At 54.1% G+C, this 25,775-nt stretch overlaps 1 protein-coding gene across 3 annotated transcripts in view; it reads right to left on the minus strand.

The window, feature by feature from the left end:
• FAM120A (family with sequence similarity 120 member A) overlaps window positions 1–25,775 on the minus strand; it is an 87,307-nt gene that overhangs the window by 35,642 nt on the left and 25,890 nt on the right. For all 3 annotated transcript variants that reach the window (XM_072842127.1, XM_072842118.1, XM_072842138.1), the window contains exons 4-8: window positions 18,740–18,868; window positions 18,024–18,120; window positions 8,068–8,165; window positions 7,557–7,837; window positions 73–160 (exon numbers count right to left, since the gene is read on the minus strand). In XM_072842127.1, the coding sequence (XP_072698228.1) occupies window positions 73–160; window positions 7,557–7,837; window positions 8,068–8,165; window positions 18,024–18,120; window positions 18,740–18,868 (693 nt within the window). The remainder of the gene's footprint in view (window positions 1–72; window positions 161–7,556; window positions 7,838–8,067; window positions 8,166–18,023; window positions 18,121–18,739; window positions 18,869–25,775) is intronic.

Below are 25,775 nucleotides of genomic sequence, written 5' to 3' on the forward strand. Positions count from 1 at the left end.
CTTTGCTTTAACCCACCCCTAAAATCACACGGTCAGAGACAAGATTGGAAGGAATAAAAGCCGCCCTACTACCTTTGTTTGGTCTCCTGGGTCTCCCCGTGCTTGCGGCTCTGAGTGGCTTCCTGTCTTCTCCCAGCCAATTTTGTTCCCACTGATATGGCTGAACATAAACAAAAGGAACACGGTTACTGGTTAGTGTCTGCCTAGCACCACACTAGCTGTGACAAGCTGACCATGCAGAGCCCAGGGCCTCAGTGGTACCAACCTCGCCTCCCCCAGCGGACCCCCTCCACACAGTCCTGCGCCAGGATCTCACCCTCTGGGAAGAGAAAACAGAGCACTGAATCCAGCAGAGGGCCAAAGAGGGCCAGGGATGGCCACAAAGGGACCCTCGCTGCCTAGCCTTGGAACTCAGGCGTCGCCAAGACATGGGGTCTCACACTCCACCACCCAACAGCCAGCAGGCAGGGGAGGGTTCAGTGTTACATGGATGAGTGTTACTCCTTATTCACACAGAGATCATAAACGGGGGCTTGGCCTCTTCTCCGAGGGGCTGCGGGAGCACAGGCCAGGGTGACTCATCGGGGAAGGCAGAGTGGCCCTCAAGGTTCAGAGAGTGGACGGACAGCACAATCTTATTTGAGGAACATCTTCAATTGACAAAGCAGGAACAACCAGGACGTGCAAAGGGATGGGGACAAGCATGGAGTGGCTCACAGCCCAAAACTGGCTATATCAGTCAACACCATGAAAACACTGTAGACTGTGACCCATTAGTAGCTTGGGAAAACATTTAGTGGGTTTAACTAGCATTTTTTTTTAAGATTTTATTTATTTATTTGAGAGAGAGAGAGAGCGTGCACAAACCAAGGGAGGGGCAGAGGGAGAAACAGACCCCCGCTGAGCAGGGAGCCTGACACAGGGCTCGATCCTAGGACCCTGGGATCATGACCTGAGCCGAAGGCAGATGCTTCACTGGCTAAGCCACCCAGGCGCCCTTAAGCAGCATTTTTTAAACACCGAAATGGAACAGAATGCAATAAATGTGGGACACATGGCATCATCTCATAAATTTTTTGTTTCCTTGTTATCACAGACCACAACACACAAGGAAGTTTACTGTGGTCTCGGGGAAGACTCGTGAAAGCCACTATCCTGGAGGGAGCTGGGAACACAGCCCCGCAGAGGCAAGTCTAGCCTTCCCTCATCCCTCCTGGAACCAAAGCCAGCTCCTAAAACCAGTGCTGGCCACAAGGTCTGCCAGGGAAGAGCACTTTTACTAGACTGGCCTTTTTAACTGACTCACGGGACAGATGGAGATGTCTTTAAGAACCACTAATTCTCCTGGGGCTCCTGGGTGGCTCAGTGGTATAGCGTCTGCCTTCAGCTTAGGGTGTGATCCCAGGGTCCTGGGATGGAGTCCCACATTAGGCTCCCCACAGGGAGTCTGCTTCTCTATATCTCTCACGAATAAATAAATAAAATCATAAAAAAAAAAGACCCAATTTTTCTATCTATCAACTGGCTCCGTTTTAGTTATTACCAAAACAAAACAAATGCAGAAAGAAGAGCTGAGGAGCAGGCTGCCCATGGTAAGCCAAGAGTCACGCCCTACAGTGTGCCTCTCAGAGCCCATCCTGGATCCTCAGTCCCAGCCACAGGTTGGGGCACCCCAACAGCTGCCTAGCACCCAGGTCCCCAGTCAGCGAGGGCTCTGTTCATGTCTGTTCCTCCTTTGAGCTCTCTCAGTCCACAGCTTTGCAAAACTGGAGGAAGCCTAGTGACGAGGAGGCATCACAATAAACACAAGTATCCCAAAAACACAACCATTCTGTTCAAAATCCAGAGAAAGAGGAGGCTGGAGTGAGACTCAGGACATGGCCAGCACACCAGGCACCTGATCGGGGGACAGAGGGCTTGGTCCCACCACACACATGTCTAGCACACATGCCAAGCACGGGAAGGAAAGGCCGGCGGCACCGAAGTGGTCTAGAATGTGGCACAAATAGAGCTGCTAACGTACTTTTTCATTAGAAAGTCAGTGACATAGTGACGTTTAGTGAAACTTTAGAACAAATACTTGAATGCTTATGAGTTTTATAAAGAGACATAACATCTATTAATTACAATTTTAAACAGTTAAGTATAATGCACCTGTAACAAAAAATGCACGCACTACAAGGGAACAGCCTAAGGGATGCCTACAATCTGAGCATGCACGTGAGCAGCCAAACCAAGTGAGGGCTGGCAAGCCAGGCCTCGCCCCTTTGCACACCTCCTCCCCAGGGGAACGGCTACCCGACTTCTAACAGCAAACGTGCTCTTTCCTTAGCTTCCGATGCCACATAAATGGAATGTGTACTTCCTGTGCCCAGGGTTTGGGATCTGCAATATCCCTGCCCACTGCACTGGTTCAGCCTCAGTGCAGACATGTTGCAGGGGGCATGCCACCGCCGCGTCTACTGTCCAGCCCGCCAGAGACTCGGGAGCTCCCGCCACTGACACGCGGCGTCTTCTGTGGCACCCACATCAACCTTTCCTGGGATGTGGTGAGCCCCAGCTTGTCCAGTCTGTGCTTCCCTGATGACATCTGCAGCGTCTCCTCTTGGGGCTGCCTGTAGGCCACATGCCTTCCCCTTCATCACAGGAGTGCACAGAGTGCTCTTATGGATGCCTAGCACGTCCTCTGCTCTGGACACAAGTCCTCAGTCAGGCAGAGGAATTCCGCACTCCAGGCCCACTTCGGGGTACATGGGTTCCTGGGTGACGCCTCATCCTGCAGGCTTCCAGCCCACCCCCAACTGCTATTCTCATGGCTGTGTCCTTTGTGGCATGCGTTACGCTGGCACGGACTATTTCCATCATTTAGTTATATATTCCAGGAAGCTAAGTGCTCACAGCCTCCGCCAAGCGGGAGCCCATCAGCTGAAGGAATGAACCACAGAACCGCAGTCTCAAGGTGTGTGGTGAAGATGGCAGAAACCGGAGTTCTCCACGTGACATAGAGCTCTACGTGGGGACTCGTTCCCTACACAGCCCCATGAGCACGCGAGGGGCCCCAGGCCAGCACGCAAGGGCAGAGTGGCGGGAAAACTGCCCACCCGCCACTAAAGTGGGAAACTCATCCCACCGGAGATCACACAGCACCTACATCTACAAACACCTGTTTTGTTGCATGTGGATCATTACCAAACTAACAGTAACGTTATAATCTATGGGTGAGCACATGGCCTCCCAACAATCATACCGTAAAACCTGAAATTCTGTCTGAAAAGTGTCTTGACAATAGCCAACTTTTCTCAGGTCCAGAGCATTTCATTTCACTACAATGACTATGTCACTTTACAACCTGAAACAAGCTCCCGACACATGATAGATGCCTCCCCCTGGAGAACACGCAGTTAGTTGTTTCACTCTACAACAGCTCAGAACGGGCCCCGGTGCCAGCCATGCTCTGGAGCGACCTGCGAGGACCCACACAAGCCGCAGGAAGCCTGATGTTCCCGCTGCACCCTGCGGACAGGAGGCAGGCTCAGGGAGGTAGGCCCTGCACACGGCCAAGGGGCCATACAGATAGGCTGAGTGGCAGCAGGCCAACACACCACCCTGCTCTGCGGGCCTCACTTTACAGCTGACACAAGGGCTCCCCTACACCAAAGCTGGTGAGAGACAGCAAACCACCCTCCACACAGCGTTCCTTCCCACATGTGGGCCTAGTCGAGGGTGAGGGTAAGGCAAGGGTGAGGGTGAGGTGAGGGTGATGTGAAAGTGAGGGTGAGGGTGAGGTGAGGGCGTCCATGCACACCGAGGGTCAGGGTGAAGGTGAGGTGAGGGTGAGAGTGAGGTGAGGGCATCTGTGCGCATCGAGGATGAGGGTGAGGGTAAGGTAAAGGCATCTATGCACACCGAGGGTGAGGATGAGGTGAGAGTGAGGTGAGGGTGAGGGTGGGATGCTGACCACAAGCGGCTAAGTGGTCAACAGCAAAGAAAGAGCAAGGCAAATGAAACCAGGTAGGAAGCAACAAGACAGGAGAGCAGGGTAAAGGATCGAGTCCCCAGCAAGAGCATGCCATGTGTGGGAGGTCACCAGGTGAGCACAAGTGCAGCTGGCCTGCAACAAACTGCGTCCATTATCATCAACCTGTGCTCCTCCACGGGGGGAAGGGCCTGGACCCATAGAGCTCTGAGGGCCCGAGGCCAGGGGCTCCCACTTCAGAGCCAGGGTGCTGGGCCCCCACCACCACAGCAGGTACTGTCCATCCACTCCAATGTGAGCCCGCGCCACACGTCCTCTCACAAGAAGTCGGGAATGGAGTAAGTGGCGGCCTGGCTCCTACACAACAGTCCGACGGGCCTGGCGTCCGCGTGTGCCTCTCACGCTCTGCTGGGACGCCCCAATCTGGCCACGAAAGGGGACTCAACCACCTGGCACAGGCAGATAGGCCCCACACGAACACCCTCCTGGGTCTGTGCAGACCCCCTTCCATGACGGCGGGAGGATTACAGCATTTTATTTTATTTTACTTTTAAAGATTATTTATTTATTTATTCATTCATTCATAGAGATGCAGAGAGAGAGAGAGAGGCAGAGACACAGGCAGAGGGAGAAGCAGGCTCCATGCAGAGAGCCCGACGCGGGACTCGATCCAGGGTCTCCAGGATCATGCCCCGGGCTGCAGGCGGCGCTAAACCGCTGTGCCACCGGGGCTGCCCAGATTACAGCATTTTATTGAGAGAAGAGTCCCTCAAACTGTTTTTACAAAGGCAGCGAAGGTATGCTGCCCCGTGAAGCGGCTGCCTGTCTGGTTCCAGAAGGAAGAACCCATAGCCATAGCAGCCTGTGTAGGGCCAGGGCCAGAGCTCCGGGACAGACGGGGTTCTCGCTGTGTCGTTGGGGAAGGAGCCTGAGGGGACACAGCACAGAACAGCCCAATGGCACAACCACTTGAGGGGAGAAGGCGCACTGGAAGCACATTCTTTAGTGTCTCACTGATGTGGGCGCGGTGCTTTGACACCACAGGAACGCCATCTACCACTCACTGCCATTACGCATCGGCTGATCTACTTGAAGGAAGCCAGAAGCTTCCCATCCACGCTGGGCCTGGTGGGAAACCACCACAAGGCTGCCAGAACCCACTGTGCGAGGCCGGGGCCAGAGTCCACACATGGTGCACAGGCCCTCAGGCACCGCCCAGATCTGGTCCCCCAGGCCCTCAGCAGGCAGGCGGAGCATACCCCAACAGAGGCATTGCAACCCGGAGTAGGAAACAGCAATCCACATAAATGAGCCCACAAAATGCACAGGAATTACATCCACATTCTTTCCTGACAGACTTTCAGATGGCTGTGTGAGGACAGGCCCCAGAGCACCAGGTGTTCAAACATCCACTGGTGCCCGCAGAGTGCTGTCCATCCAGCTGGCTCATGAGAGGCTTCTGCGACCGTATTTCCTGACATCTCAGTTCTCTGACTTTGTACTGACGTGGAAATTACAGAAACATATACGACAAAGAACCAAGTAAATCAGCGAACTCAGACTGGATGCAGGATCAAAAACCTGATGCATCTATGAAAATAGTATGAGACTCGCACCTCCACGAAGACTGTCTTACTTGTAAATCCAACCGAAACAGGACCACAAGGATCCGACAACAGCAGGAAGGAAGGGAAACGGTGCAGGACTTCCCTTAAAGATGTGCACCAAGAACACAGTGGAAGTACACGCTCACGGCGCTCTGAGAACGCGGGAGACAAAGCACACTGATGGGAAGCAGTGTGTTTTCATTCCTCCGTCACCTGAAAATGACCATCGGGTCTGGAAGACCTGCTGCAGGCCCCGGGCTCCATCCTCTGGTAGACGCAGGGCCAAGAGAGAACCAGTGGAGAGCAAGCAGGAGGCCCAGGACAGCCTCGGCAGGGCCTCTGCCTCCGGGGCCAGACCACACCCAGACCCGTGGGAGTGACCACCCGGACTCCCAGTCCTGCAGCACTCCCCAGCTCCAGGGCCCAGGGGCAGCTGTGGTATTAAAGCAGGGGCAGGAGAAGAGGGGAAGCAGGGATATGGGGTGGCCTGCCCGGCATCTGTCTTTCTCTCTCTCTCTCTCACATACACACACACACGTGGCACGCGTGCCACCGTGTGAACCCGAGCGGCAGCCAGGAGGCACCCTCTGGCCTCCCTATACACCATCTTCTGTAACGCTGTGCACATTCAGGGCACAGAGCCACATGACACCCACCTCGGGGCAGGGAGCTGTGACCCCACACGCCCCCCCCTGCTTTGGGCCTTGCTCCCGGCTGTCTAGGAAGAGCGTCTTTTGCTAGACCGAACCTTCGTCATGTTGGCATGAGATGATCTGTAACAGAGAACACTCAGTGCCTTCGAATTTCAAAGGGGCAGGGCTTCAGAGACATGAGCAGTGGTTCTCATTTGCACACTCAACAGATCCTCACTATAGTCCCTTTCCAAAAGGTTCACATGGAAGCGTGAATGCAAAGGTACAACTTGTTATTAACCTTGGGATTTTAGAATTACAAGATCCTGGTACGGATTTACGTGCAGGGTCATGCTCTGCTGCTGTGCAGAGCACACAGTCCCTGCATGGCAGCAAACCCCACTGTGACTGCCGCCTGAGGTCAGCGGACACTCACGGCCCCTCCACAGATGAGGAGAGGGGAGGGCCAGCCTCAGGCTTCACGCCCAAGGAGAACTTGCAGAGGACGAGAAACCATTTCCATTGACGGAGCGCCAAGGGTCCCTAGCCAGAGAGCACCGATGAGGAGCAGACCCAGAAGTATGGGAGGCCCTTGCTCTTCCCTGTTCCTTCTCTGTTGGTGAATCAGGTTTCTTAAAACGGAACAGTGCTTCAGAAGAGGAGGAAGACAGTGCATTTAAGACCTTCTTGATCAGATTCTAACAAATTACGTATTTCAAAATTCATTTACTCAAGGACACACATCTAAAATACTCCCCTCCAGCAGGAGTTCCAACCCAGATGGCAGCTTTCTCTGGTTGTGTCGGGTGAATGCCATGATTTCAGGAACAGTCTACAAGCTGCTGAGCTGAGATCTGAGTTCTAGATTCAATTCAGGAGAGAAGGAAATTCAGAGCTCCCCATGATCCAGAAGCCAAAACCGGAAGTCACCAGTGTCTAACATAAAATGCTTTCTGGGGGTGGGACTGGGTTTCACAGCCCAGGGGACAGAAGAGTCAGCAGCACTTGACCTGGTAACGTCACCATGTCTAAGGGCCACACAAACCAATTTTCCCAAAACTCCTCCCCAGCAGAGGAGCGGCCTGAGGCCACAGCTGGAATGGTGCTGAAACAGTCCCTCAGCCCAAGAAGCCCTGAGAAAGTGTCTAACCTCCACTGCTTGTGATCAAGATGCCCTAGTCTGTGCAAAGGGATGTCACTTTTCTGCCACAAATGACATCTCTGCACACAACGCTGGGCCGTGGGAGGATGGAAGGCGGCTTCCCCAAGACTGGGCTACTGGCCAGGCCTCACACCCGGTACATGTCTGGCCTCACACCAGCTACACCTCACCCCACTCACTTTGCAGCTGCTCCACCGCCTTCATCGTTATCGGATGACGACGATGTAGAAGACCCTGGGAAGTATGCTGAGTCCACATGGTTGGGGCTGCCGCCCGGAGCCGGATGAATCGGGGACGACCGTTCGTACAGCGGGGTATGCTTTCCTTCATGAGGAATGTTGCCGTAGGTGCTGTGCTCGGTCAGACTCTTCCCAGTTGTCTCCAAAGCAAGGGCCGGCTCAGCGAGGCTGTATGGGTGTGGGCCCTGACCCGCAGCACCTGGGCTGGGCACCTGTGGGGCCTGAAACACAGGGCAGAGGTCATGCATGCACGGGGGCTACAGGGCCTGGCCCCCGTTGGCCCCGCCTGGTCTCAGCTACGTTTTAATTCAAGGAACACTGGCACCTGCTGCACAGATAAGCCCAACAGCTCGGGAGATTATCTCAGCTCTCAGTAAAACCCAATGCGTGTGCAGCTGTCGGGGGCAGCACCCCCAGGCAGGCCAACCGGCTGCAGGGCGGAGGGTCTTACCACAGGCTTTGCTTGCAGAGGGGTCTGTGGAATGTTGAGCATCTGGGGGGGGACATACGGTGGCACGATCCCAGGCATTCCAAACGGATTTGGTCTGGCTGCTCCATCAACAGGGAAAGAAAGCACGACTGTTAGTGGAGGACACACCCTGGGACACCACGGTGGCCAACATGTGTCCCACCCGCCCTGTCCCTCCCCAGGTGACCACACACCACTGAAAAAATTAGAAATTAAAAATTCATGTTTCACATTAAATAGTTCACTTTATGGTGATCAACCCTACAGACTGGGGCTGAGATTTGAACCTACAGGTGTCTAGCCCACCCACCCGCACCCCCCTCCCTGCCCTCCTTAAGCCCTAGGGCCTCCAGCACTAAGGACAAGGCAGGGATAGACACTTCCCTGTGGTAAGTGAGGCAATGAAATCTCCCTATTTAGACTAAAATTCAGGTCTCAGGTATTAAACAGTGAAGCATGGAAGCTGTTGCCAGTACTTTTCAGTTCTTCCCTGTTAAGCAAAACCATGATGAGGTTGCATGTAGCACGATGTGACAGGGCACGCTGAGCTCTCAGGACGGGACTGTAAACCTGCCCTAGTGTGCACTGCACTTACTTCCACCCATGCTGACGTATGCCAGCGCAGCCCAGAGCATAAGTGTGTGCAGAAGTGCTGTGGAAACAAGTCAGGGCTGAGCTAAGTGCTCACATGGAACTCGGGGCCATCAGCTCGGCCCATGGGCCTGCACACCTGCACACCCAAGACCTCAGTCTCCCAGAGTCTGAGGAGAGGGTGCCTTGGCTGGACAACATAGTGACCGACACGCAGTGACGAGGACTTGGCCTCAACATCACACTTCCAAATACCACAAACTACTTACTAATGCAATAAAAATGGCAAGGACACCTTTTGGGGCTCTGTGCCTCCAGTAAACAGTCAGGCATGGGGTCCCTGTGAGGCCCAGCTGCAAGGAGCCCCAAGGGTCCCCACGTGGGAACACACAGCAGACACGGGGACCCTGAGCTACACGATCTCCTCCTCCCCTGTAGGCTTCTTTTAGGAACTGAACAAAAGCAAGCTTAGAGACCCCTGAATGCCAACATCCTTGACCAAGAAGGACGTCCCTTCCACTTGAGAATCTGAGTGACACCAGGCCAAACAAGGATTCACAAACCACGACAACCTCTCATCTCACCAACATGCCAAGATAAATAAACACATTTAAGTAAAAACAGTAACAAAGCACCCCAAAATCCAAACCCTCACTCCTCTCCCCTTCTGGCACCCAAGCTCCCAGAGCCACCCAGTCCCTGCCTGTGGAGCCACCTCCCCCCACCCAACGACGACCCACGTGCTGGAAGCTGCGGCTCACTGTGAGAGCCTGGCACACAGCCTGCACTGAAAGAAAGCTCGAGACACGACTTCCACAACTGTGGGGGGCAGCTGGGAAAGACAACACTGGCACACGTGCGCGCCCACCCACATGCTCACCCCAAATACACATGCACGCTCACCACATACACATGCACTCACCCCAAATACACGCAACATGCTCATTCACCACACATGTATGTGCACTCACCCAACATGTGTACATGTGCCCACAACGCATGTTCACCAAATGTACACACTCAGGACACACAGACACACACACTCACCTACATACAAGCACACACACCCATACATGCATAGGCACACACATGCTTACTACATGCACTCATCCCATATACACATATGCACATTTAGTGCAGACATATATATGCATTCACCCCACACATGCACATGCTTGTTCATGCACACTCTCCCCACATAAATGCACACGTGTGCACACACAAACACATAGAGACACATTTCTGACCAAATGGTTCTGAGCCAGAGGTCAGAACTTCCGAGTCTGAGAGACAAGATGCAGTAACTGGTTAGGTTCCTTCTTAGGAGATTCTGGATTGTGGCCAGATTTTGGCACAAAGAACACTATGGCCTCCATCCACTGAAGCTCCGCCACTTCAAATTAAGTCACTGTGGTAAGTGCAGTTTATGAGCTCTTGTGGCTGACCTGCCCCACGCGACTTCTCAGTAATCACATGGAAAGTGGACAGGGTCGGCCACGCCAATCAGCTGCATTGGGACGGAAGGGGATCCTTTTGCTTCCCTCTACTTGTGTCCACTATGTGCTATAAACTTCCTGAAAAGCACAAACTTTCCCTAAAAACAAAAACAAACTATATCTTAAAAGCAGAGATTTTCTAAGAAAGAATACTTTGTAAATCACCTTGTAATTGCTGACCTCAAATAAACCTTTGATAACCTACAAGGCTAGTTACTGAACTATCAGAACTTAGTCCAATAAGGGAATTAATCTGTCTACACTTCTCTGAAGGCTGCCTCCCTTTGGGCACGGTGCCTCCAGGCGCCAGTGCTGCCTGTTGGTGCCCTCAAGCCACCAGCTGCGTGACAAAGTCATCTTTCTTGGGACTGACCCCGACTGACCTCAGCTCATGCATGGAAGTGAGCACCACCAGCTTGTCCCCCACCCGCCCAGACACTCTGCTCAGAAAGACAGGCTGCTGTCAGCAGACCATGCAGATGGACCCCGAAAGGTGGAAAACCTGTTTACTAGATGAAAAATATTTTCACAATTAAAAGAATTTTCAAAGACTTCTCTGTGAATGACGAGAAATGCACACGCATGGCAGCCTGACAGGTGCACAGAGTGCACTGCACCATGAGTGAGAGGCCACCTGCTGCCCGCTGCCCGTCATGGTGGTGCCCGCGTGGAGCTGCACAGCTGCTCTCCAAAGAGAAGGCGCATCCGGAGAAGGAACGGTGCTGACCACAAGCTCTGCTGAGAACCAGACGGCCACACACGCCCCAGCCACCGCCTGGCATGTCACTGCAGGGACATCAGGCCAGCCAAAACGAGGCTAACGCAGTAAGAATTCTTAGAATTCTCTGATGCCAACAGGGGTGTGATTTTCAAGTGTGGTACCAAAAACAGAGCTTTGACCATTCAGGCTCCAAGAGTAAGTCAGTATGTTCCATATCACCAATACTAATTTTCAATACCTATAAAAAGGGTCCCATTTTCCAACGACGTTAGACCATATGGAATGGACGCATTTTCTAGGTGTTCATATTCCACGGAAGCAAAGACACAGCCACATAGATAATGTTGTTGGACTTGTTTCCATCCTCTTCCAGGTGAGTAGCTTCTGGAAGGCAGGCCACGGGCCAAAGATCGTGAGGGCAGAGGCAGGAGGAGAGGAAGCGGCCAGCTCTGAGGGGCTGAATGCCGTAACCTTACAGGGACACTGGCTCCTGGGGGCTGAGCTGGACGGCGAGGCCCCCGACAGGAGTCAGAGGCGCCATGTACAGAGAAGCATCAGCCGGCCAAGTGCAAGGCTAAGGGTCAAGCACAGAGGCCCCCAAGCGCCCCAGGGCCCCAGGGCAGCACACCGAGGCCAGTAGGAGGCAGAGCTCCAGAACTCGAGCAGCTCACCGGGCGGGACCAGGGCGTGGGGCTGTGGGCAAGCGCGTTCCACGGCCAGGAGCCAGCAGCGTGACCCCCACCCCCAGAATCTGGGCAGCGACGTGGACCTCGCAGCACAGCAATGCTCAAGCCCACACTGTGTGTGAGTCTTCAGGAACAGGAGTCTCACAAGTGATGGACGTGTCCCAAGTTGTATCCCAATCTGTGCAGCTCCCGGCTCACTCACTCCACAGCGGAGGACGTGTGCACATAGGCTGGCGGAGATGAGGAGTGGGAAAGTTTCCTACGCAGCCTCATGAGCCCCAAGCCGCTGCGGACCTCAGAAATGCACAGCCTGCATAAGAGTCCCCGCTAAGCCAAGTGGCTGCGCCCTCTGTCGCCGTCAGATGTGATGATGAGCTCGTCATCACGCAGGGACATACCCTGCGAGTGGCTGCTGACAGCAGACGCAGTTTCAGTTCCCCACCGTGATGACTGATTTTTAGGTTTTCAAAAAAAAAATGACCTTTCAAAAAGCCATGAGACCAGACAGATTATTTCACTTCAGGGCACAGGGACTAAAATAAACTCTCAAAAATCTGAATGAAAGGTCATGGGAACAGATGTCGGGCCTGAAGACAACACTCAAGAACCAAGAGGGAGAAAGATGAGGCCAATTTCTGCTCCATGGCTTCCCTCAGGTAGAGCCGACCCCATTAACCGGCGGAGCCAACCCCAGTACCACACGCACCAGCCTGAGGTAAAAATGCCAACAGTTGGACACGTGGACACGTCTCCAAAATTAGCAAGGGCAGAATGACACACAATACAACCTCTGGTGACATGTAGAAACACCTCCCACCCTTCCACACACAGAGGTAAAGAAACACAGAAACCCGTCTGTGGGGACAGACGAGACTCTCAGGAAAGCCTCACGTGTTTCTTTCAAGAAAGACGGGAAACAAACACCATTTGCTGACCTTGCTGGTGGGCATGCCGCTGCTCGGATATTGCCCTCGTACAGACGGTGGCGTTTAAAGTTTTTCCACAATAAAAAAGCTTAAACAAAAACAAGAAAATGGTGGCTTGAGTGAGAACTCTAAGGCCAAGTTTCAAAAACTTGCTAAAGTACATAGCAGTCTAACATGCAAAAAATGGTGACACCGGAAATTTAAAAGGCTGTCATCACAACAACAGCAAAACACCGGATGGCGAGCAGGGGCGGCAGCCGGGACAACGCAGCAGCTACGTCGCAGCCCGGGCGGGCCTGGCCTTCCAGGGCAGGCAGAGCAATGGGCCCGAGCACATGCTGCCAGTGGGAGCGGACAGCCTGTCGGCAGCACGTGCAGCCATCCTGCTGCAGTCCCGAGGCCCAGAGCTAGGCAAGGGTCTGTGTTCGGGGCCGTGGCACGCATGAACACTCTGTCCCTGTGCTGGGTCCGCGTGGTCCCGCCTGGGCAACCCTGCTTTCCTGGAGACACACCAGCCTCGTCAGCTAACAAAGCCCCGCAGGGCCTGCATCTTTCTTCCCCAACCGTGAACCCGTATCCAGGGTGACACCTGCTGAGCGCGCCCTCAGGCTGGGGGCACATGGTGGAGATGCAAAGACTGCCCACCTGAAAACCCAGCCAGAGTCCATGGGACAGTGTGGTGATGCACGTGGCACAGCCACAACCCGGAAGCACGGCCACGGACAAACCCCGCTTCTCTTCAGGATTACACAGGCCCATCCCTGAGCCACAGCCCCAGGCTGGGGCCCCTCCTTGCAAGCAAGGCAGCCGTCAGGGGTGCCCTCCTGGGAGCCGGTCTGGGAGAAGGGCCCATGAGGATGCAGCCACCAGGACCCCTCCCTGTGGCCGTGGCCGCTCCAGTCTTGGCTTCCTGGAGCAGCCCCCATCCGATAGCGTCAGCCCGCGTGTACGAAAGCCACAAAAGTTGGCCACCGTCGCACCCCCACCCAGCCACCCAGGCCACACCTGGCAGGGCAGCCGTCAGGAACCATCTCTGCTGGGATGAGCCGCACCTCACAAGGACCTGGCGGCCACATGGGCCACAGGAGCCCCCTCCTTACCCGAGTACAGATGCTCCTGCCACACGGCTGCTGGCGTCCCCTTGTCTCTTTGGGGAAGCCCCCCCACCCACTGAACCCCCAGGGAGCCCGTCTGCTTCCACATCCCCACTCAGCACTCGGGGTACATACATGATCAAAACTCAGGGAGCAGGTGGGCACGGGGGCCTGATGGAGCGACGGGGAGAGGCTCCAGGTCACGCCCCACAGCAATGGGGCACGCTCAACACAGGAGCCCTTTGGCAAGCTCCTGCAGCCCCCAGACAATGTGGGGAGCCTCCAGCGGCCACTGCCCTGGGACCCACCAGCCCCCCGGCCCCTTCCCTGTGTCCTGGGCTCTAACCACCCTCTGCTTCTCCTCACACACTGCCTCCACCTGGGGGTCACCTCCACGTGGAACACACTTCCTCCTCTGCATCCCCCGGCGACACTCCTGCTCACAGTGGATGGGGGTCATCCGTGAACTGCCTGCTCACACGCTACACAGGGGCCAGGACAACACACCCAGTCCCCACTGCCCAGCATCCAGCATGTGTCACCACAGGCCCAACACAGCCAGGAGGATCTTGGGGTCTTAATTAACAGAACTCTTTCTGGGACAGCTTTAGGTCCACCGAGAACCTAGGAGAAAGCGCCTTCTTGCATTAGTGCAATACACGTGACAGCGAACACTCTAATTCTGACAGGCATCTATGTCAGGGTGCCTGTAGGTATTCACTCTCTGGGTTTGGACAGATTAATAAGGACGCATACCCACCACGACACTGTCTACAAAATGCTTTCACAGCCCTAAACTTCCTGTGTGCTCTGCCTGCGTGCATCCCTCCCCTGCCTTTTCGATAACGTTGTGCAGCCAGAATCGTACAAGATGGAGACTTTCACTCAGCGAACATATCCAAGGTCTTCGTGAGTTGAGAACCCATCCTATTTAACACTGAATGATGTCAGTGCGTGGACGGACCTCCGTTTATTTGTCGGCACCCACGGAAGGACATCCCGATGCTTCCCAGTTTCGGTGGTTATGAGTCACGCTGCGGTAAACATCATGTGCAGAGTTTGTACGGATCTACGTCTTTAGTCCTCTGGGTCGACATGGAGGTACATGACTGCCAGGCCCCATGTAAGAGAGTCTTTAGTTTTCTGAGACATCATCACACGGTCTTCGAAGCAGCGGCACCAGTCAGCATCCCCTGCAGCCTGACTGTGCACTCCCATGGCTCCACATCCTCACCCGCATCTGTTCTTATTGGTGCTCCGGATGCTGACCGTCATAGCAGGTGTGCAGTGGGAGCTCACCTACCTTTCATGGAAGAGGCCAGGAAAGCAGCATGCACGTCTTCATACTCACCAGGCCCTGTTTTCACCCAGGTGAGCTCCAGCAGCCAGGACACAGGAGCATGCTCCATCCAGGAACCACACACAGTGGACAACCCTGCAGTGTGACCAGTCCCATGGGCACCCACATTCACACCAGAGACCTGGTGGACGTGCAGGTGTTATGTGCTCATCATGAAAGCACAAAATCGTACCACCTCGAAGTCACGGGTCCCCACACTGTTTCTGACACTCTCAATGCTTACAAAATGGATATTAATCTCACCTGTTAACTGATTTTGAAATCCCATGTAGAAACAGATCATTTCTAGGGTTCACTGTGCAAAGACAGTATGGACTGGAGCCCATCTGTCACTGTGAGAAGGACCACGCCCCAAGCAGGGGAGGCCTTGCTACACTGTGGGGAGGGGGGCCATGGGGCCGCGGCGCAGGTGTGTGCACCTGTCCGCCCATCACCTTCACACCCTCAGCATCTGTGTGCAGAGCAGAGGCCCACAGGCTTGGAAGATGCGGGAACACAGCAGCCCCACCAGCCCGCCCACCTGACCGGGGCCAGGCCAGGAAGCTGTCCCTCAGGAAGACTCAGATTCCCGAGGCATCACAGTTCTGGGCTGGAACGTCCACTCTAGCAGGGTTCAGAGAGCCCAGGTCACAGTCAACTCCCCATTGTCACTCCCAGTCGCCTCCAAGGGGCTGGTGTGAGGCTCTGAATGTCGGCAAAATGACACACAGTCCAGTTTCTAACATGGTTCACACAAGACGGGCTCTAATGGGCGAGAAAGTCACATCTCAACACTGGTCATTCATGATTCTGAGAGTGTCATCCTAGGGAACATAATGGACCAAACCAGAAAAGACCACGCAGGACCTCCCCACTGCTCATAGAATGTTTTTACAGCAAATGTGTTGGGTTGTCACAAGGGACGCCAACAGAGCCTCTCCCGACCCCACGCTGCTCCTCCTTGGCTCTGCTCCCCACTCAGCGCCACACATACACGCACAGGGGTGGCACCATCCCATATGACCTCGTTTCTTCATACTTATCAGGGAAACAAAGCCTTTTTACATGAATCCATCTCTGCTTGCTCCAAACTGTGTCTGTTACTTGAGACACACCTTCCTTCCCAGTCTTTCCCTGACCCCTGTCCTCGGTCACCCCCACATTCCAGGCCACTACCAGCCTGCACTCTTGGCTGCCCTGAACTCTGCACCCATGGCTCCAGTCTCGCCAGGAGACCCTGGGAGGAGGCTTTAACGTAACACGACAGGAGTTATCGCCCATATGGACCCACTTGAAAATACTGCCCCCAACACTGCAAATTCTTCCCCAACCCACCACCATTCCCCAAAACCCACTGAGAAGAAGTGAAACCAAATTCCAGGCATGTCCCCTCACCCATAGGACTTCCTTCACGTGTTGTTTGATGTAAGAACACAAAAGGACTTTGTACATTCTGAGTTTTAAAGCGGCTCCCATTTAAAAGCTAACTTAAAGCCCACCTTGTGGTTAGCAGCTCAGCCCAGCACAGACGCCGCTGGTGCCCGTGTCCATCCCGACCTGCCTGCCTCCTAAGGAAAGCTCCCAGACCCAGGGTACTGCAGTGACTGTTCAAGTCCCACATCACACGAGGACCAAGCATCAATATGCACACACGAGGGGCAGACGCCCTCTCGGGAGCTCCTCCCAGGCTATGGCTGCAGACGGTTCCTTGCCTTGTAGCCACTCTCCCTGAGAACGAGGACCACGTCTGGCCGGAGACGAGCCGTCCCAGAGCGTGTCACACACACCCCGCTCCACGACCAGGAAGCCCGAGGCTGGAGGCAGTGGGATCAGGGCATCCACCCCTGGAACCAGACCCTGCCTATCCCCGGAGGCCCTGCCACATTGCCCTCTGTCCGGCAGAGTGGTCCCAAATCACAATCCTCTCACTGTCCCAGATCAACAGCTTTTCCTAGATCTAGTCAGTCAGTCAAATACTTTCCCACGGCGGCATGAGGGTGAAGGGGGAAAGCACTTGGCTGCCCCAGGCCCAACATTCCTAGGAGACGGTGGCAGGAAGTATACAGAGATGCAATGGCTGCTGGCCTCTGACAGGTGACAGTGAACCCAGGATCTGAGTGTCCAGCACAAGAGATCAGGGAGACCTGGCCGCAGGACGCCGAGGCCCATCCCCTGCAGGAGCCAGCAGGACCAGGCCCCAGGACCGAGTCGGAGGCACAGCGGAGAGTCTGCCCCCAGCACGATGGGACAGTGCCAATCAGTGGCTGTAGGGCCCGGAGATGAACCCTAACAATTGAAAGCCCTGACCTCGGGTCCAGGCAGAGGAGCCACCGTGCCTGGAGCCCCGCCCTCCTTGGGCACCGGCCACCCACAGGAACCCCCTCCGGCGGCCAGCACTCATCTGTGACCTGTGGCCCCCCCAGGCACATAGCCGCTCTATGCTGCAGTGAACTGGTGAACGTACCAGGAAAGGGACAACAGTCTGAGACATTTCAAACTGGTGGCACTCTAACCACACCAGGAATGTGGAAGCAAATTTGACAGACACAGCAGCACAGCACGATCTCTGAGAGCCTATGGCTCTGGACCCAGAGTGGGGCCCTGGGACTCAGGGGGGACCCTGGCACTTAGGCTCACGGCCTCACAGCCTCCCTGGAGGACACCACCAGGCAGGCTTCAGGAAAACAGCTCATAATCATTTTTATTCCCTAATTCCAAATCTCTGAGTTAAATCTAGTCTTTTGCAAAAAAAATTAAAAAACAAAAAAACAGGCAGCAAAAAGAAAGACACCCATCCACTTTTCTGAAGGGATTTACGGAGGCATCTGCAGGCCGAGGCCTCCCCAGTGCACCTCCTGGACGCCTCCTGCCTGCCCCCGCGCCCACCCCAACTCCCAGGAGGTCCATTTGTCCTGCTCAACCCTCCAGGGCCTACTGCGGTGTTTGCCCAGGAAGCACGGCTCTGCATGCTCATGCCAGCTGCGCAAACCTCACCTCGGGTGAATAAACCTACAACAGGGGCCCATGCTTTAATCTCTGCTGACTGAACGGTCAGCGTCCATCTCAGAGGCTTGGATTTACTTACCTAAGTAATGTGCTGGGTGAAATGCCATAGGCTTACTAGTCGCTGAGTAATATCCAATTGCTCTCTTAAATCGAATAACTTTGTCATCTGTTCTAGACTGAAATAAACGCAGGAAAACCTTTGTAAATGGCATGCACTGGTCGTGTGCGTGAACACACTCACAACTCAGCACGGTGTCATCATCTACAGCTTCTGAAGTGAGAGCAGAGCTTAGACTGACAGTAAAACCCTGCAGGAGAATCCACAAGTCAAACGCTAATCCTCCCAGAGTGACGTGGGTACCCGACTGGCACTCCGTCAAGAGACCCGGGCTTCTCGGGGCCATGTTCCCGGTGCTGCCTGGGGAGTATTTCCGTCTCGTGTCCAGCGAGTGGGACAGCAGTCTCAGCTTTCCAGAGTGACACAGAGCTCATACCCACCTCATGTCCTCTATTAACCCTGACCCACTCACATTCCCTCCTTTCCAAAAAAGGAAGAAGAAACACCTGACCATCACCTAAGGGATGGACAAGTCATTTCACAACTCCACTCGGCCCACACACTACTCTGTCTTCTCAGGAAATACATGGATCGTGACAGAGAACGGAGCAGCAGCAGATCGCCCAGGCATCCACCTGGAGCCCTCCGGGCACAGGCTGCAGGAGAGGCTGGGAGCCAAGGGAGGGGCCTCGCCACCCCCACCCCCATGTGCAGAGTGCTCAGAGCCTGCGCTGTACCTGAGAATGCTGGAACACATCTTTAGCTACGGCATCCAAGTCCGAGGGGTCCTGGATGTTGCGGACGTAGTCGGCCACAGCCTTGATCACCACATCGCATGGAGGCAGGACCAGCTGGTGGGCCCGGACCTGAGGAACAAGGGTACAGGTCAGTACGGGAGCCCCCAGTGCAGGACCCGGCAGCTACAGGCCCTGTCACACCCCTCTGTGAGCAGTATCCAGCTGCCCTCAGCTATTCAATACAACCTGGCCTCTTCCACCTAGCTAGGTCATGGAGCACCCGGCAGGCCTGTGTTACTTCTGACACCTCTGCGACCTGCTCACCGTCGATCCTGAGCCCCAAACCCCGTGCCCCACAGCAGAGAACATGTCACGAAAAACCACAGGCTGCAGACACATCCATCCTTCCTACACCAGCCAACAGGTGGCCGTGCCAGGTGCATGCAGCTCAGGCTCGGAAGCACCCCAGAGAGCCAGGTCGGCTTCGAACAGAACAAAGATGGGCCCCTGACCCCTCATGCTGACGGTCATGTCTGGTGAAAGACATACAGGATAAGCGTTGGAATATTTCATTGTCCCAGAATACTGATTCCATGAAAAGTAAGTTAAAAAAAAAAGATTTTAGGCTCTTTCATAAAAACTAAATAAAACACTATGAAAAAAAGATATGACTTCAGCTATAATGATCGTCACATCCTTCTTTTAGGAACAAAGATGAATCAGGTACTGAGTTTGTTTCTGGCAATTAAAAAAAAAATCAGATGATAGCACAAAATAATCTTTATCTCTCATCTGGGCATGAAGATCACAAAGATGAAAAACAGCACAGATCCCAAAAGGCTGTGAGCCTCCACAGCCACCTGCTCCTGCCCTGAGCCTGTGACCGTCTGGGGTCAGCACAGGGTCCTCCAGGGTGGATGCCAACAGGGAACTGGCCTCAGAGCTGAGGAGCACGGTGGCTCCTAAACCTGGCAGAGCCAGCAAACCCCTTCCAGAGCTTCCAGAGGGACAGTGGCCGGCAGATACCTCGATTTTGGCCCAGTGAGACCTTCAGAACAGTAAGATGATAAATCTGAGTTGTTTTGAGATATCCACACAGAGAGAAAACAGAAGAAAATCAAACAACCTGAGCCTGAGCGTGTGACTTGGAAGAACCCACCAGAAAAACTGACGTTTATCCTTTAAGTCACCATCAAGAAAACCTTCAGCTGCATGGACAACACTCTGTTCTTCTAGAAGCAACAGGTTTCCTTGAGGCACCGGTCCCTATGTCTGAGTGGCATTCTCAGCCCCCCATGAAGGGACACCCCAGCACAAGGCCCCAGAGAGCCCCACGTACGTTGGTGCACCCATCACAGCCTCAGTCCTGGAAACTCAACTTCCCCGCAAAGATGAGAGCCCACGGGTACACGTGTGTTCCTCAGGGACAAAGCCTGGCGAACAGCATGAGCCAGCCAGTCTGGGAGGAATGGAGATCCCATCTGTGCTCCCCCTTGTGGGGTGTCTGGTCCCACGGCCGGGCAGGAGCAGGGCCAGCTGGTGGCAGCCCAGCGGGGAGGAGCCAGGACAGAAACACTGTGCCATCCTTGTGGAACGCCTTCTCCTCCGTGAACACAGCATGGGGATGGGGACAGCCATGCCCAAGGGCCCAGGGCCTTGATTCCCGGCCTCCACAGGGTGGGCCTGGCACCCTGAAAGCCAGTAAGGCCCTCCCAGCTGGGCTGGCTGCCATACAAGGGTTTTACATAGAGAACAGATGGATGACAACACAGTGAGAACAGAACCTATGGGATATAAAAATGGCCAAATCTGCAAAGGGGTGGGGGGCTCAAGGTGGCACAGATCATCCCTCTTGGAGTACGTACCCAGACCCCGTGCCTCTGCAGACGATGGGGAGCCGCTCATAGTCCATCCCGCCTCAGGTGACAATGACTACCTGCCACTCTCCATCCTGCAGACATCCTGACGCTGCCAGCAAGTCTCCTGAGCCCCCAATCTCCAACTCCGAGTAGCGCCCAGGTCCCCATGGCCCTGCAGCTGTCCAGAATCAAGCCTCTCAAACCAAGTTGGGGCACAACCCCCCAAACATTCAACCGAAGATTACACACAAGTCTCAAAACTATTTCCCACAGAATCCCTTTCAGAAGCATGATCCCTCATACGTTTAAATCCAGATATATCTGCAAATATTCAGCTTATTAAACTGCTGCTGCTCCTGACAACCAAGAATTTGTATCTTCTTGACAAACCCTGCAGGCGCACCTGGAAGAAGCCACACCTTCCCACAGGCTGGAACAGAGCTGAGGGCGCCAACCCGCCACAGGAACAGGAAGGAGGCTGTCCCTGGAGATCCCAGCCTGGAAGACGGCTCATGGATCTCCAGCCACATGCATGCCAACTCTCGGCCGATCTAGAATGCTGACTTGCTGTTCCAAAAAGCTCTAAATCTTCAAGAAAATGCTCTGGGGGAGCATCTGGCTCCCCTACCCCGGCAGCATCTACAGGGGACTCACAGCAACCCATCCCTGTCAACTCGTAAAAACAAATTAACACCCGAACCACACAAATTAAGCGTTCGCTCCTTGGAGACAGGCTTCAAGATATTTTTACCAAAGCCCCACTTCTCCTTTTTTTCTTTTCTTTGAGCAGTTGTACTTTTATTTTAGCCCAAAGCTTAACATTAGGAAAGAAACAAAATTTAAATAAATTGCAATATACCTAAATTAAAGTTGGAAACATGTACTTTTTGTCTCCAAGGATAGAAAGTAAATTCTGTTTAATTAAAAGCAAAACGTTTATGATTATCTGCCTTTTACAGCACTGGTAGCAATCTTAGTAATTGTTAGTTACTGGCTTTACAAGCAAAAAAAAAACAAAAACTCTGGAGCTGGAAAAGACCTCCCAGAGTATGCAGCTCCCCTGCTCACAGACAGACACCACAGAGGGTGCTGGCAGGCACGCCTGAGCAAGGCATCTGCATAGAGCCTCCTCTTTCTCCAGGGTCCCATTTCCCGCTTACACCCACATGCTGCTGTCCCCTGTGGGCCTCCCCCCCAAGACCCCTCTGATCTGCAAGCTGGCAGACACCCCCCATTTTCCCAGCTGTGATAATCCCGACCTGGTCACCCCTCTTGACAACCTGCACCTTGTATTTTCTTCTGAATCCCGGCCCAGCGCTAGAGCTGTCATGAACTCAGGGGTGTAAGCACGGGGCACACCCACTCTGCCGGGATGCAGCCAGGTCCACGAAGACCTCACCACATGCTCCCCAGCACAGCCAGCACCGGCTGCCAGGCAGCTAGGGGCACCGACTCTGTTGGGCCCCAACACGAGTTACTGCCCGACACCCCGAGGAGACACTCTCCCCACCCAAAGGTGAGCTAATGAGGGTCCCACCACACTTGCAGCTGCCGGGTTCTAGCATTCCACCACTTACGTGATAATGTCACCTCGTCTGGGTCACATTTCAAAAACCAAAGACTTTTCCACAAATTAATTTAAATGGCACGATGCAGTTACCATGTGACATTTCAACTCTTAAATCCATCAAGCCACAGAACAGAGGATTCCACTAAAACCCAAGATTCTCTCCCGGATGGCATGTAGATGACGTGGAAGACTCTTCTGAAGCATCCTGAAATGAGCCACAAGAAAGGATGATCTGACAGGGTCTTAACGTTCATCTGATGGAATAAAACCTCTCTGCTGAAATAACAACTCCCTCCTGGAGGCCCCAGCACCTGGCGGGGAAGGGTCCAGCAGCCAGTGCATGGGCCTCCTGCAGACACAATACTGCATGGGCCTGGCGGGCCTGGGGCTCCCACATGGACCTGGTGTGCAGCCATGGGGACCAGGGGAGGCTGGCAGTGCAGCCATGCCTCTGGTGAGGGCAGAGCATGAGCTCACATTCCACGTCCAAACAGATCCGCTCCAGTTCAATCTCATCATTCACGATGCTTCTGTTGACTCAAGACAAAGAAAATGGGCGAACATTCTTCAATCCATAGATTGTACTTTTGTGTTGGTAATTTTTCTTCTCCTTTATAAAGAACGATCCTCCCCCGAGGAGATGTCTTCACTTCAGTTCCCTCCTTCCCTAAACCTCACCCCATGCACGCGGCCACTGTGCTCCACACCTGCAGCCCTGTGAACAGCACCAGCAAGCCCATCTGTGTTGCATCTTTAGGGAGAGTGTTCGCATTCTGACACGCGATTTAGCTGAACATGTTTATACAGGCCAGCATCTTAACACCCAGGGAACCAGTCAAAAGCCAACTAAACCACGTTGAGATGTGTGCACACATGCAGTTTGAAGTCAGGCCACGTGGTGCCAGAAGCCTGGGGAAGGGGGCCCACGGTAAGGCTTCACATGCTGGTAAGTCATCTCTCTCTCGTGCACTTTCTTCACACAGAGTAGATGACCTGGGGCAACTTAATGTCTTTTTCTTCACGTTAATGGGGACCTGAAATCCTCAGATGGTCGGGAAACGGGAATACAGCCCAGGACCCCTGCAGCACCATGTGGGGCTGCGGGGAAGCCACTAGGGGCACAGTCCACCGCCCACCTCATCCCCACCTGCTTCCAGGAGCTACCACTGACAACAACATGAGAAAGCTGACGCTGGGAGGGGAGGTGGCTGCCAGTAGCCAGACGGTATTTGCAGCACAGCAGTTTACGGTAGACAAACATTTGTAACTTGAAGTATTTTCTTTATAAAGATACTTAGGAGACAGGTTAGAAACCCAAGTGCTTTAAAATGAAACAAAATAAAAAATAAGATGCAAACTATAACGGATTCATGTCATACTGTAACTGCATCTTAATTTTGCTCCTAATTATGTCATAAGTATGTCAAAGTTCACTGGTATTTTGCTTTTGAAAATCTTTTTTTTTTTAAGATTTTATTTATTTATTCATGAAAGACAGAGAGAGAGGCAGAGACACAGGCAGAGGGGGAAGCAGGCTCCAGGCGGGGAGCCTGATGTGGGACTCAATCCTGGGTCTCCAGGATCATCCCCTGAGCTAAAGACAGATGCTCAACCACTGAGCCATCCAGGCATCCCTGCTTCTGAAAATCTTATAGCGTGCTGCTAGGGATTAAAAAATAGCAGCATTTTCAGAAAGTTTTATATGAAGTGCTTACACAGGAGACTACAGCATTTCCATTTTGGTTAGTCTGAAATAAATTTTGACTAAGTAAAAAAAACAAGAACAAAAAAGAACAACACACCCTTCATGATCTCTCCCAGCTCATGTCTGAACTTCGCATAAATGCTCTCCATCCGCCCCGCACGTCTCTGCAAGCCCACATTGTTCATTCTTCATCCTCTGGTCTAAGTGCTCAGGCGAGGCTGTGAGCAAACCTCTCAGATCAACGATGGGGACCGCGTGCCTGTCATAGCCGTTCAGTCCCCCACAGGCCGTCACAGCACATCTGGCCTGAGCTCTGGGGCCCATGTGGACCCGCAAAACCAGGACTCTGGGGTTGGTGCTGCTCCCATGCAGCCTCCCGGATGCTCGCTGGGTCACAGGGGAGCAAAACACGATTCCACACTACGGCTGTGCAGAAGCAGAGAATCTGACCCCTGCATCACCATTAGGAAAGCAGCACAGTGTGATGGCAGCAAATGTGAACCCTGGCGGTCAGGAAAGGAACCTGAAGGCTACTTTGCCAATGCTCATTCACTTGTGCGTGAAAACAGGAAGATGGAGCAGCGCCCTGAACACCCTGGCATCAGGCTCATGCTCTTGTTGGAGACAAACTGCTGCCAGGCCCCAGGAGGGCCACTCAGAGGACCGCATGGAGGAGCACCGTGGCACTCTACCCTCACACACCACTACATAGTGCACTGTGGATGTCCTACAGCATAGAGAGCCCCCTAAGGTGCTGGTGGAAGCTGCCAGGTGAGCTGCGCGGCCACCACTCATGGTGGACCCAACAGCTCTCAGTGATGCCTCGAGGGCTGAGACGTCCTCACATCCTCTCTACCAACTGATAGCAGATGGCAAGCTCCTCTCCCCTGTGCCGTTTCCACTTGGACACCTGAGTTGGCAACACTATAGTAGCAGCCCCCCTGACCTTTTTTTTTTTTTTAACAGATCCATGAAGCCCAAATCCATGCTGCTGACTAAGGGAGCCACGGGGGAAGGGCGGGGGTGGGGAGCATGAGGCTGGGCCTGGCTCTGTCAGACACAGTGAGGACAGACGTGGGAGCCAAGGGCTCAGCACACCCCTCAGCACTGCTGTCACGGGCAGGCAGGATGGGGTCAGGAAGGGTCAGACCAGATGCAGGAGAGGGGAAGACTCAGAGACACGCCGGAGCTGTAACCTGCGCGGTCACAGACAGCTGCCACCACGGGCTGACACAGAACACGGGGATAGACTCACTGAGGGAACAGGAACTCCGCGTTGGGCACACAGGTGGACGTCCCAGGGGAGGCAACTCAGCAGACAGGCTACACCCTTACATCAGGGAAGGGTCTCGTGGTGGAACCGCACTGCAGCGTGGTCAACACAGCGATGGCAGCTGAGACCCTAGGGGCACATGAGATGTTCCAGGAGGCTTGAGGCCACAGCAAGATGTGGATGGACCCCAGGGTCCAGGGAGGGGATGCACAGAACCAGGCTGGGATCCCGGAAGCAAGGCAGGGAGGGGTCTGCTTGCTGACGAGAACAGGCTGGCTAGTGCTGTGCTTCACACCCCGGGGAGATGAGAGGCATTCACCCATTCACAGACATCAAGCGAGTCCTCGGTGGCCTTGGACAAAGGCCCACGTGGCCGCCCAACATCACTACAGGTTAAGCCTCAAACCCACCCCCCGGAGGTTTGGGGCGAGCAGAGGGGCTGGGAGGGGCTGGGAGATGGGAGCAGGTTGACAGACCGAGGGCCACAAGGGCACAGGAGCCCTGGTCGCACACCGTGACAGCAGCTCGGCTCAAGAACACGGCACACACCAGTCTTGGACCAGAAAGGGCCCGGCACCGGGGTGAAGGCTGTGTGAGTGAGCAGTGTGGGACCCACAGACCCTGGGACA

Source organism: Canis lupus, chromosome 1 (genome assembly GCF_048164855.1).
Source record: "Canis lupus baileyi chromosome 1, mCanLup2.hap1, whole genome shotgun sequence".
Lineage (NCBI taxonomy): Eukaryota > Metazoa > Chordata > Mammalia > Carnivora > Canidae > Canis > Canis lupus.